A 13,875-nucleotide genomic window follows, 5' to 3' on the forward strand; every position below is an offset into this window, starting at 1 on the left:
AAGGGATTCTGAGAAGAAGTACTGGAAGTTTTGATGGGGTGCTGCAGTAAAGGGAGCAAAATGGAACCAAAGAGACTGAAATACGCTTGAACACACCCACCCACTTGTGGGTTGGATCTCCGTTTGACTGTGGTTTTATTTCATTTGGTGATTAAGTGTTAGACCCTCTGTGTGTATTAGATTAGGTAATGCATTGTGTTAAAAAATCTGTCCCACATTGTTCTTGCAAACATCGAACTATACAGTCTGGTCAGTCATAGGATCCCTACACTGGCTCTCGAGATCTCAAACCACCCTTTTTCACCACAGGGAAATTCCAGTAGCAACAGTGAAAGAAGCAGAAATGGGAACAAAGTGCCCAAAACCCATATAGCAAAGGTATGAGTGTGCATTTAAACCAGAAAATGAAACCATTGCAACACATTGGTGCTGATGGCCCTTTAAAGTGTGCTAGCTCGGTTCCCGTCACAGGGGCTGTTTCTGAGAGGAGTGTATTACTCAATTTTATTTGTTTCCTTTTCTTCAGACCCATTTTGCTTTTTTTGCTAATTTCATTTCTATAATAATATAGAAAGCGCCTCTTTCTTCTCTAAACGTGTCTGAGAATTCAGGAAGTGTGAATTTTGGAGTGGAATTATTGACATGCTATTTTTGTAAGTCAGGTCAGTTTAGTCATTTTTTGTTTTGCTCTGATGTGGAACTGGTACCAGTAACAAAGACACATGTGATTTCAACATATTTCAGCATAACTTTTCTTTTTATAAACCAATATTGTCCCAATCGCTGATTTGCAAGCCCCACATGCATGCTTCTTACTTTAACCAGATAAACATCACCGTTACATCGAACCAGCAGACGAACACAATTCATTGGCAATTACAGTCCATTTTTATTTTACTACAGGGGTGGACTTTTTTCAATCAAGCCATTATAAAACATTGATTACAATAATGTATTAAAGTCGCAATTATTCGATAAATCGTGCAGTACCTTCAAACATGTCATTCAGATTTCAAGCAAATTCAGCAAACCTTCAGCAAAGACTCATCTTATAGGTGGTAGTAAACTGGTGGCTTGGATCATGGCTATTTAGAGCAGTGATAGGTAAATGTTGACAAATGTGGGCTAGGGTTAGCTTCTTAGTTCTAAATGTAAAGCCACAACTTCATTAAGGACGACTTGGGTTAATTACCGGCAAGTGCAAGACCCTTGTGACTTGTTATTTGCAGCATAGTTCAGTCCAGTGGTTCAGGAACCCATAGACAGAGATTATTAATATTATAGTTTCCATTATCACTCGATGAGAGGATCAGTGCAGTGTTGAAAGTGTGTCCGACTTCAGTATTGTTCTAATGAAAGATATCAGTAGCATCTCTCAATGTGACTACCCAATACAGCTGATCCCTTTTTTTTCCCTCCCCTCCTATCTAGTATTCCACAGCTGTGCTGGTTACTGCAATGAATGGCAACAGTAGCCACCAAGGGACTACTTCCACTTCCGCCAGTCAGCCCAGGGGCTGGAAGGAGTTCTGTGAGCTACATGCCATCGCCACGGCCCGGGAACTGGCCAAGCAGTACCGTCTCTTCGTCAACGAGTATCCTCAACAAGATGCCCTGGCGGTTGAAAACTTATCGCTGCAGTTCATTGACCTCTTCCAGCAGTATTTCCGCAATGAGATGGGAGAGGGTGGCCTGGCCATGACGGGGCGCTATAGAATCGTGCCTTTCACGGGGGCGCAGGACTACCGAGAAGCAGGCAGGCGCTTCTCCGATGGCCCGCAGTTGTTGATGGCGGTGGTGACGCCCAAACCGGACCAGCCAGCTGTTCCCCGGGACCAGGATAAACGGGAGAGTAGGGCCTCCTCCTCTACTGACACTAATCACCCTACCCTCCTGCTGACTAAGAGCTCCGAGGAGGTTTCTGACGCTGCTTTTTCCGGGCCTGACCGGGCCCCAAGTTCCGCCTCCGCAGACGCAAACACCACACACTTTTCCATTACCAGTTTGCGACGGAGCATGCGGGGAATCTTCCGAAGGAAAACGACCGAGTCTCTTATAGCCACTGGGTCGAGCGACGTGAAAGACAGGGGGGCCTCGGGCACAACGGAACAGGTTACAGCCACGACCGCTGTCGGGCAGCGCTGGTTTGACAGATGGGCCAATAAGTGGCGTCCACAGACTGTTTCTAGAGGGGAGGAGAGCCGCGAGAGCGTGAAGGAGGCCCAGCTAAAGTACCTCATGGTGGACGACGCCAGCTCGGATACCCAGCCCCGCTGGAAGTGCTGCAGGCTGCTTGTGCGAAAGGCTGGCGGGACGGAAAGTGAGGGGTACCAGCTAGAGATCTTTGACCCTCCAAAGGTAAGCTAGCAGAGGTCTTGCATTCTTACTGCATTCTCATTGTGTTGAGACGTTGGCTTGGCAGATAGTGGTTAACGGAAGAAAAAGAAAAGTTTGATCAGATGTCTTTTTTTCATCTTAAACGTTTATCCAAGTGGGGAATCCAGTAGAACTGGGCCGCAGTCGTGATTGATGGATATCGTCTTGATTTATTTGTAGCTTGAAGCAATGTGTTGAAAGATCATTATCATAGAGCTGTCTAGAGTGCTGGTGTTCCATGGAATGTTTTTACTGGGATAGCTCTGTCCTGTGATCGCTCAAAGCAATCAGATCTGTTCATTTTGCTCTGATATTGCTTTATCTGGATCTCTACGCAATTTTAAACACAGCCCTGCGCTTGTTTGGTCTAAAGGGATGCTGTGAAATGTGTTTGTAAAATAATCTGGAGGTATTAAGACCCTTTGTTTGTATATTTCTTTGAGGATGTTTTTGATAATGATCATGGTTGCTATGCAAACAAAGGGTCTTTTTTAGCTTTGCTTTAACACTAGAACGACCGTGTTTATAGGCCTACCTACAACAACCATGACCAGTCAATTTGACCGGCGTATTAAAAACAACAGAAATATTACAATGAAAGGACAAACAATTGAATGTAAGTCGTAGTTTTATTCAGGAACGTCATATAAAGCATCTACACAAACGAAACATTGTAAATAAATGGACCTTTGAACAGAAATGTGTTTATATACAGACATATTACATAAAGTGCAACCTCCAAAAAATCTAAAAAAGTGAAATAAACAAATATTTGAAAATCAGTTTGTGTATATACAGGTATATCATGTACATACAAAACTGCACAACTGAAATGATTTAAAATGTTTTTTAAAATAAATGGGTTTATATTGCCTACATAACAAAGCGCTTATATTCAACCGATCTATGCGTTTATACACAAACCTACTATAATCGAAATGACATGAATAAATAAACATTTAAACAGATGGGTGTCATTTACAATCGTTTACAAAGTCTAAGTGGTGACACAAATCACACAGATCCTGTTCTTTTCAAAATATGCAGTGCACTTACGACAGACTGTCTTTGCGCATTTGGCACAGCTGGCAGCAGTAACTCAGGCTTCTGGCACCAAATGCTTCACGGGCATATACTAGTGCAATGAAAGCTTCTAATTCCTCCAAGGACGTTGACCAGGGATCATCTTGTAGTTGTCGGTGGGATCTGCTTCAGTGCAGTATTGTATGTGGTGAGGCGTATCCATGTTCAATAGGTGAAAAGAACTCAATGTGCTCTCATCAATGTTGTGTTTTGCATATGCCGTGGGCCCTGGAACTTCCCTCAAAATATTATGTTCACCCCTTCTACCTGCAGCTTCAACACCAGGATTTATAGTGTTCCAAACAGTGCCATCATTACCAGCCTCTTGAGTGCCATGTGGTGCTGGCGCGTCCGCTGGAGAAGTGGCTGCCTCAGGTGAAGTAGCAGCTGGATCAGGTGCAGGGGCTGATGCAGGTGAAGTGGCTGGCATCCCACGGGATCTCCTGCGCCCTCTTCGCGCACTTGGTCCTGGCACTTCGCTAGCATCCTCCACACTGTCACTGCTGCTGCATCAGAATGTTTTTTTGGTAAAGTTTGCAGTAATTCAAAACACTGCTTTGCTGTCATGCATCTTCCACGACACTGGAGGAATGCAGACTGATATAATCAATAGACAGCCGGGCGCCGTGAGCTGTCAAGGCTGATTGATTGGCTATCAGGATGCTCATTAAAACCATAGAAATGTCAGAAGACCTCTCACTTGAGAAATGCAGACTGATATAATCAAACTTCAATCAAGTCCCAACTGATAAATACAAATAATACCGCAGCATTTCATTGTTATAATATGTTTTATATGTAGCGGTCACTTTGACAGCTCCTGGTCGGAATAGGTATGACAGTATTTTATCTCCCTAATTTTTGCAGCTGCGCGATTCTTTCTTTGTCAGGGTAATTGGTACATATAATTAGGAAAAGTCAGGAAAGCGCAGCTCTGTATCTTAAACACACATGCCCCAATTTAAAAAAACGGTCCAAATGACCGCCTGGGTCGTTCTAGTGTTCATACCAGGCCTCAGAGAGATGCCTGGACTCAGTGGAAGCTTGTTTACTCTCCCCTGGTCCGGGTGTGGAATACAGTATGAGGCTATGATCTAGGTATAGAGGATCAAGTAGAGCTCTTGGATCTTGGATATGCTTTCTTGCTGCTTTCTTTTCTCTAATCTTTTCAGTACGTTTTGTCTGATTTCCTGGAGATAAGCTAATGACCAACAAAGCCTATTCACCCTGCGAGCTATTTCTTATAACTATGAAAGAAAAGAGGTAGGCTAAATGTAGACTCTGCTAGATTCATTGAAACATGCACACATACACACACACACACACAATCACACTGTCACAAACACAGACTTATTCACTTAGACATGCATAAACCACACAGTACTGTAGTTGCCAATGTTTAGCAGACTGGTTACACCCCCAGGAAGTCTTTGGCGATTTGTTGGGGCTTTATTTTGGTATCAATACTATACCATACCATACCAATTTCACTTATATAGAGACCTTCATGTGTAAACATCCCAGGGCGCTTTACAACAGCAAGCCAAGAGAGCTCCAAACTGCTCGCTAGTGATATATATTTTATGTGGGAAGGTTTAGGACAATTTGTATCATTTTGTTCAGTAGCATTCATTTGACAAGACCAAACATCACATGTTGTGGAAAGCTTCCATCGCCCTGCAGGTACAATTCAATTGTGGTTTTGAAACTAAAACTAACAAATATTGAGTGATTGAAACAATGGACGTTTGTGAATAGATACAAAAATATGCAAACACAAAGATAATAAGCTATTGTATAATAATGACGGAAAGAACAATTCGGTGCAGAGTTTTGTATGCATGGAAATTTCACTGGGTTGTGACCAAATGTTGTCTTTGAAGCTGGTCAGCTGCTGTACTGTGTTGATTCTTCCTCCCACACATCGTGGTGTAACATTTCACAGATATACTATTTCATAGTTGTCATTGATTGCTGTACAGCACCGTACTGTACACTACACAGGATCTTCTCCTGCCCGAAGCTCTTGTTTCTGCTCCTGTTAGGAGTCATTAGCAGACCCAGTTGCCGGATAGCCCAGAACTTGCAGCTCTCTGGTTGCACTGAATCAGTAAAAGGTGTTGGCTGATGCAAGTATCTTTCATCTCTCCCTTTTTAAACAAAGCTGGCGATTACAGCCTGGCTTACGGGTAGCATGCAGAGCTGACCAGACGAGTGTTGGCTGATTCGCTTTTATTTCTGTATCGTAAGAGCTTTCCCAGGCCTATATTTGGGCATGTGCTGCAGACTGTTATCAGAGGGATGCGGAGCGCTGTGTTTTCTGAAGGAGATAAAACCCTCTCGGACGCCCCCCCCCCCCCCCCCCCCCCCCGCCTCCCTTGATCAGCATGCTGTAACAGTGTGCATGTGCGCAGTGCGGAGAGGAGGCAGAGGAAAGGGAGCCAATAGAAGCCAGCGTGCTGTTACACAATGCAGGGAAACAGGCTTCCTTTACTCAGCTCCGACTTTACCACCGACACGCAGTGGAAGTTAGACTTTTGACAAGCAGTGGGGCAGAGAATAAAAGAACCCTGATATATACGTGTGGCTTTAAATACCCTTTTACCATTTGAGCCAGGTGTGAAAATTGCACACTGAGCTCCACCTGCGCAGCAAATAAAAAAAAAAAAAAACTAAACCTAAAAAGCATGGTATCCTCTAAGTAAAATTGTTTTGCTGTGCTGAGTAACAATGACCAGTAAAGTTTCTTCTTGTACAGCTGTGGTGCTGGTTTCATTCGACTTTATGAAGCAAAATTTGTTAATTCTATAAGGTGATGCCAAACTTTTTGCCATAGCTGTACAGTGCCATATATGGTATAGAGTGAGGCTGCCCAGTGCAAGAAATGCATTTAATTTAGTGCTGCTTGTTTAGACTGGAGGAGCAGCTTCGGTGGTCTAGCAGATGTATTCATGTCAGAGAGCAGCGATGCAGAGAACTGCACACAAGGAACTGACTTGAACTTTGCTCAAGACCCAAGGCATGTAGGTGGGTCGTCCAGCAGGGAGCTGAAAGGACTGTGTGAGTGGAAGGCATGTTCATGTTTGAAATTGAACAGAGCACTGGAGTAGGCTTGCTTGCCAGGAAGTTGTTTCCAGGGGAGGATGCTAGCATGCAGGATGGCTGGCTGTCTATGGAAGGACCAGATGTATTGTACAGTACCCCCGGGGAAATCCTTTTTATTTTTATTTTTTTAGGTTGTAATTTTATTTTTTTAATTTTACTTTTAGTTTTCCAGCTAATTAAAATGATGAACATTCAAATACAGTATATTTAAAAAAAAAAAAAGTTGAATATTCAGACATCAAAAACCCATGTTTTTCCCATTTATGTAGGTATCCATTTTATTAGGTTCTTAGATTTAAATACCATTATCATAATCTCTGGCACCAAGCAAATAGACATTTAGAAAACCACCCAACTTAAATCCACTACTCCAGGTTCTGCTCCAGAAAGCTGTTTACTCTGCTCTGACGAGTCATTGTCTCGACGGCTCTTATCTGTCCTCTGCTGGACGCGAGAACCCTCAGCTTCCTGCCTGTTCTTTCGACTGGTCGAGAAACACAATCCTCGCTGTTCCTGCGCACACTCGATCGCGCTCTCTCTTTCTCAGAAACACAATCCTCGCTGTTCCTGCGCACACTCGATCTCGCTCTCTCTTTCTCAGAAACACAATCCTCGCTGAGTTCCTGCGCACACTCTATCGCGCTCTCTCTTTCTCAGAAACACAATCCTCGCTGAGTTCCTGCGCACACTCTATTGCGCTCTCTCTTTCTCAGAAACACAATCCTCGCTGAGTTCCTGCGAACACTCGATCGCTCTCTCTCTTTCTCTGAAACACAATCCTCGCTGAGTTCCTGCGCACACTCTATTGCGCTCTCTCTTTTCCTGAAACACAATCCTCGCTGAGTTCCTGCGAACACTCGATCGCGCTCTCTCTTTTCCTGAAACACAATCCTCGCTGAGTTCCTGCGCACACTCGATCACGCTCTCTCTTTCTCTGAAACACAATCCTCGCTGAGTTCCTGCGAACACTCGATCGCTCTCTCTCTTTCTCTGAAACACAATCCTCGCTGAGTTCCTGCGAACACTCGATCGCGCTCTCTCTTTCTCTGAAACACAATCCTCGCTGAGTTCTTGCGCACACTCTATTGCGCTCTCTCTTTCTTTCTCAGAAACACAATCCTCGCTGAGTTCCTGCGAACACTCGATCGCTCTCTCTCTTTCTCTGAAACACAATCCTCGCTGAGTTCCTGCGCACACTCTATTGCGCTCTCTCTTTTCCTGAAACACAATTCTCGCTGAGTTCCTGCGAACACTCGATCGCGCTCTCTCTTTTCCTGAAACACAATCCTCGCTGAGTTCCTGCGCACACTCAATCGCGCTCTCTCTCTGAAACACAATCCTCGCTGAGTTCCTGCGCACACTCTATTGCGCTCTCTCTTTCTCAGAAACACAATCCTCGCGGAGTTCCTGCAAACACTCTATTGCGCTCTCTCTTTCTCTGAAACACAATCCTCGCTGAGTTCCTGCGAACACTCGATCGCGCTCTCTCTTTCTCAGAAACACAATCCTCGCTGAGTTCCTGCGCACACTCTATTGCGCTCTCTCTTTTCCTGAAACACAATCCTCGCTGAGTTCCTCCGAACACTCGATCGCGCTCTCTCTTTCTCAGAAACACAATCCTCGCTGAGTTCCTGCGAACACTCGATCGCGCTCTCTCTTTCTCAGAAACACAATCCTCGCTGAGTTCCTGCGCACACTCTATTGCGCTCTCTCTTTTCCTGAAACACAATCCTCGCTGAGTTCCTGCGCACACTCTATTGCGCTCTCTCTTTCTCAGAAACACAATCCTCGCTGAGTTCCTGCGAACACTCGATCGCATTCTCTCTTTTCCTGAAACACAATCCTCGCTGAGTTCCTGCGAACACTCGATCGCGGTCTCTCTTTCTCTGAAACACAATCCTCGCTGAGTTCCTGTGCACACTCTATTGCGCTCTCTCTTTCTCTGAAACACAATCCTCGCTGAGTTCCTGCGAACACTCGATCGCGCTCTCTCTTTTCCTGAAACACAATCCTCGCTGAGTTCCTGCGAACACTCGATCGCGCTCTCTCTTTCTCTGAAACACAATCCTCGCTGAGTTCCTGCGCACACTCTATTGCGCTCTCTCTTTCTCTGAAACACAATCCTCGCTGAGTTCCTGCGCACACTCTATTGCGCTCTCTCTTTCTCAGAAACACAATCCTCGCTGAGTTCCTGCGAACACTCGATCGCGTTCTCTCTTTTCCTGAAACACAATCCTCGCTGAGTTCCTGCGAACACTCGATCGCGGTCTCTCTTTCTCTGAAACACAATCCTCGCTGAGTTCCTGCGCACACTCTATTGCGCTCTCTCTTTCTCTGAAACACAATCCTCGCTGAGTTCCTGCGAACACTCGATCGCGCTCTCTCTTTTCCTGAAACACAATCCTCGCTGAGTTCCTGCGAACACTCGATCGCGCTCTCTCTTTCTCTGAAACACAATCCTCGCTGAGTTCCTGCGCACACTCTATTGCGCTCTCTCTTTCTCTGAAACACAATCCTCGCTGAGTTCCTGCGAACACTCGATCGCGCTCTCTCTCTGAAACACAATCCTCACCGAGTTCCTGCGCACACACTGTGTCTCTTTCTGTGTTTCTTTTTCTGTAGTCTGCCTCCCCTATCTGTTATGGGAATGAGGTGACTCATTTTCAGTTCATTCTGGCGAGGCTCACTTGGCATGAGTTGTCTTGTTTGTAAAGGAACCCTGATGACATGGCTTCATGGGAAGGAATGGAATTGTATGCAGGTGAACCTGGCTTGGATGTCTCTTTTGGCAGGCATACCATGAACTAGTTGTCTTCATAAAGTTGCACTTTATAGTTTAAAGATTCTAAAGTACTGTTAGCCTTATAGGGCATCTACTGGTGGGGCATTAATGACCACTCTGCTTTCTCTATGAGAGGATCCAAGAGGTACACAAATATGCAGGTCTGCATATTAGTCTTTGAACTCCAGGATCATGCTTTATGTTGTGGATTTATTTTCTACCTTTTTGCCTTCAGTAATTCCAAATGCAGTGAGGCCATTTGCAGGTTTGCAGTGTCACATTTACTCTATAGTGACACGCTATAGCAAAGATGAATATTACAGTATATTTTTAAATTACACATAAAACTTTTTTGTAAAGTGTGGGTTTTTAATCTGATTCTCTTTCAGCACTAAGTACTTTAAGTAACACTTGGAAAAGTAATAAAATCATTTCTGTTTCTTATACTATATGAGCAATAACTAAAAATCAATATATATTATATTAGCTTCCTGGCTTGGTGTTTGGAGGGGAGTTCTCTTTCCTAGACAACTGAGGGAGTCTGCAGTTTTGAGTGAAGTTCTGAACATTAGTCCTGTGATTGATGTACAATTCATTCAAATCAGCAGTTATCTTAATTTAGACTATGCGCTGCAGCTGAAAGTTTAATACAAACTGCGTCTGCACAGGTTGTGAGAGCAACAGGTAATAAGTATTTCTTTGCTTTTTTTTTGGGCATGGTTATTACAGAGAAGTACACAAATTACTGCTGTCATCCCCTGTTGTAAGATTGGAATCTTGGCAGTGGTGAGTCGCGGCCCTTTGGCACTGAAAGCAGGAGGGTGCCTTAAAAGGAAAGGTAATTCAGAACAGAACAAGCAGCAGAGCTCAGATAGTCTTGGACACCTCGTCCTCATTCAAGGATTTCCCCATAACCTTCCAGATAACGTTTAAATAATTGCACAGTTGTGAGAGTTTGTGTTGTTTGGTACTTTTTAAAAGCTGTAAAAAGGAAAGCGGAGCCATGAATAAAATGTAATCTTAGAGTAAGTAATCAAATCAGATATGTGTTATTTGATAATACTTTCCACAAAGAACAGCAGGCCTGATTCGATCACATGCTTCAAAAGGCAACAGGCTAGTGCAGTGACCCCCTTTTGGAGAGATTAATGGTCACACTTTAAAATAGTGCCTACAAATAATGCTTATGATGGAAATTCAATGTTTAATAAACTCTTCAACACTGCAGACCTTTATACAGAATAACTCCATACCAGCTAACTTATCCAGCATTGGATTTATCCAGGGTAGTGTTTCTGTAAAGTTATTAGATGTCAGTGAGACCAGTAGCAAGTGACCTGTTGCAGTAATTGGTACTGCTCCTGAATTACATAAGAAGCAATGTACACTGTACATGATAAAGGTGTGATATCTATTGAGGGGTTCTGGGGACATGATGAACCACAAGAGCAGAGCTTGGAATTCCAGATTTGCAGTGCGCAATACATGCATTTACTCTGTGGTGAAGAATAAAAAGAATAGAGACAACATGTAAAAGTAGCAAAGCTAATAATACTGTCATTGTTGTTCAGTAGCGGCTTCCACGCAGAACTAAACCCTGCAGTGTCTCGAGAAAAAATAACGGTTCATCACGTAGGAAGTATTCCTGAATTGCTGACACACGTTTAAAAAATGTTTCCTTCTTTCTTTAACCAAGACCCTTGCCTGCCCTTCATCTTCCGAAATCAGATGTTCTGAAATCTGTCACTGAACAATGTCCTGGTCTATAATAGAGACGTCAGCCGGATCCGAGTTCCCAGAATGAGGAAGCTGTATGAGTACTGATAAGTGATGCGTGAGAAAGGCTTAATAGCAGGGAAGTCCTTGCTCCCAAAGATGGCTTGTAGGAACCAGATAAATGTGTTTCTTTGACTGCGGTCAGGTTTCAATACCATTTTCATTTCTTTTTTTTCTTTTTCTGTTCTCTGAAGGGGAGCAGCTGTCACTTCATCAGCTACTCCATGTAGCAGAGCAACCCTATAGCACAAAACTATACTTACTGTACTCACATGCTGCTGGTATTTTAACCAGTCATATGTGCCCCAAAAGTGTAACGACTCTGCTTGCAAACTTGTAGGATCTCTGCTGGGCTCAGTTAATGGAGCTGCGTCTTTAGTTCTGTGGCAGTGGTTTTTGACAGCTGTGGATCCTTTGCTTGACTTGAAACTATGAGTGGAGGTTTTTGTGATTGGCTCCCTCACAAACCTCCACCAATGAATGCACTGTATCGTATACATCTATATATATATATATATCGTCTGAAAAAAAAGTTAATATAAAGTACTGTGTTGTGGCTTGCAGATTGCAGAAAATATCATGTTTGTCAAATCTGCAGGTGATTTGTGTAAAACGTGCATGTTGGGCAGACACTACTAAACTACAATACTGTGCATTTTGAGTCTTAAATGCTAGCCAGAACAGAGCATTTTCAGTAATGCTAGTTGGAGGTAAAGGGGGTAATTGCACAGGACGCAGCCACGTGGTTCAGCCCTGCCGTTGCTTCTTGGCAGATAGGATATGCCCGCCCCCGGCTTGGACAGACAGCAAGATCTTGCTTTAATTGTGTTCTACTTTTCATTGTCCAGCATGTGAACCTCAGAGCCGGAAACCAAACTCCCACTTCTACAGCTCTAAAGCATTTCTAACTGAGCAAAGAGGAAAGAAGAAGGTGCTGTAACATAGTTATCCACAGTGCTCGTGTCACAGAGGAAAGATCTCATGGTGACAGGACATCTGTCTTGAATCTTCATTGTGATTGGGTGTAATATACAGTGGATCATAAAAATCTGTTTGATTTCCATTTCTAATAGCAAGATTATTAGGACCCTCTGCTTTTATTGTGGACGGGCTTGGCTGTCGATTTTGTCAGTCCGTTCTTGTGGGACTACAGACTGTAGACCCTGACCTTTTGGATTGTGAGCTTTGATCCCATGGTCCTTCAAAACCAGGGTGTTTTCCTTGAGCCCTGAAGGAATGCTAAATCTCACTGGGGATTATTAACTATCCATCCCCTTGGGATTGGGAAATTTGACCCTGTACACAATAGCTTTGGCCATTGTCTTCCAAATACATGTCAAGTAAGGATTCTGGATGGGAAATAATTATGTTTTTTTTTTCTCCTGTGCAAAGGGAATGAAACTGAACCAGACACCTGCCCCTCTGTCACTAGCCCATTCCAAATGGTTTAGTAAATGTGCTGTAATAGCAAAAGTTTAGGTTTATTTTCTTGAGTAGGAGAAACCTTTATAAATCTGTTTTCCATTTTTAAACCAAATAAATGCTTGCTTGTTTACCACAGATAAACATAATATATCATAATATGCTGATAATTAATTTGTTCCTTATTTCCTGTGTTGTCTCAATTCTTGGTGTTGTTTATTTTCTAAGGGGAAATACCAATGTTAACCTTGCAGGGAGTTTATAAACAGGGCCTTGTTTATAACGCAGTAGGTTTGATTTGATATTTGACTCTTTTCATCCAGATATCGACCAATGGAAGAAACATCAACATAATGTCCTCTTAGATTTCACTGGTGAATACATTAGACTGGTCTAGTGCTGCATGATGCTTTAATCATGAACTTCTGCAGACAAAACTGTTGATAAGGGAACTGGGCTGGTGTCTGTTCCACTTTCAGGAAAAGCAGAAAGCGAAGATAAGGAAGGATCAAGGTTAGGTTCAGATCATGTTTAAAATCTGGGAATAGATTTGCAATTAACCCTTGTGTCCTTTTCTTAACTAGTCTTCGATAAAGACATACAGTAGTTCTGAAAAGTGTTTGCGATTTTTATTACAGAATTTCTTTTTTCCTCTGTATTATTTGTTTTACTCCTGTGGTGAGCACCACCTGTTCTGTGCGTTTTCATGAAGACAGTATAATGCACCTGGCAGGTTGGGAGGGCTGGGTAATCAATCAATCTGTATCCCTCACAGTGAGGCTTTATTGACCCACGCATTAACATTATTACATACGATAAAAAAGAAAACGGTGAAATGAGTCCTCTTAAAAAAAAAAAAGAAAAGAAAAAAGGGGGTTCCTCCTGAACTGATCATGTCCGTCCGTCTGTTGTTCACACTCTACATGATAAACACAGTAACTTGGTTCTGCCCCAAACCTTTATCATGCAATGGAAGCTTGGAGGAGGGCTCTATCATGAAAGATGGATCCATTTTCTATTTTTTTTTTAAGAACGAATGCTAACAGATTTGGCTTAACTTTGGGAGGAATGTTTGTGTTGAAAAACTAATAAACAAATCACCTGCAGTTGAGTAGCATTAAATGAACCTTCTTATTACTTCTACTGCAATTTTGCAATGTCAATTCTCCCCCCCCCCCCCCCCCCCCCAGCAACATGGGTGTCTTGTTGCAAATAGAGGTTGTGCGATACATGAGAACTTGTCTCTACAGCTTATCTTACATCAGCGAGAGCCTTTTTTTGATGCTGTCAGCTAAACAGCGGGTGTGTTGAAATGTACCTCCTCAGTGTAA

At 43.2% G+C, this 13,875-nt stretch overlaps 1 protein-coding gene across 4 annotated transcripts in view; it reads left to right on the top strand.

Annotated features, from left to right (window-relative positions):
- LOC117973373 (SH2B adapter protein 3-like) overlaps window positions 1-13,875 on the top strand; it is a 71,820-nt gene that overhangs the window by 9,103 nt on the left and 48,842 nt on the right. For 3 of the 4 annotated variants that reach the window (XM_059033223.1, XM_059033226.1, XM_059033225.1), the window contains exon 2: window positions 1,432-2,358. In XM_059033223.1, coding sequence (XP_058889206.1) covers window positions 1,459-2,358 — 900 coding nt within the window. In that variant the 5' untranslated portion in view covers window positions 1,432-1,458. Of the gene's footprint in view, window positions 1-312; window positions 379-1,431; window positions 2,359-13,875 lie in introns of those variants that run through there. The other variant, XM_059033224.1, reaches the window with a different exon arrangement.

The sequence above is a fragment of the Acipenser ruthenus genome, chromosome 11, assembly GCF_902713425.1.
Source record: "Acipenser ruthenus chromosome 11, fAciRut3.2 maternal haplotype, whole genome shotgun sequence".
In the NCBI taxonomy this organism is placed as follows: domain Eukaryota; kingdom Metazoa; phylum Chordata; class Actinopteri; order Acipenseriformes; family Acipenseridae; genus Acipenser; species Acipenser ruthenus.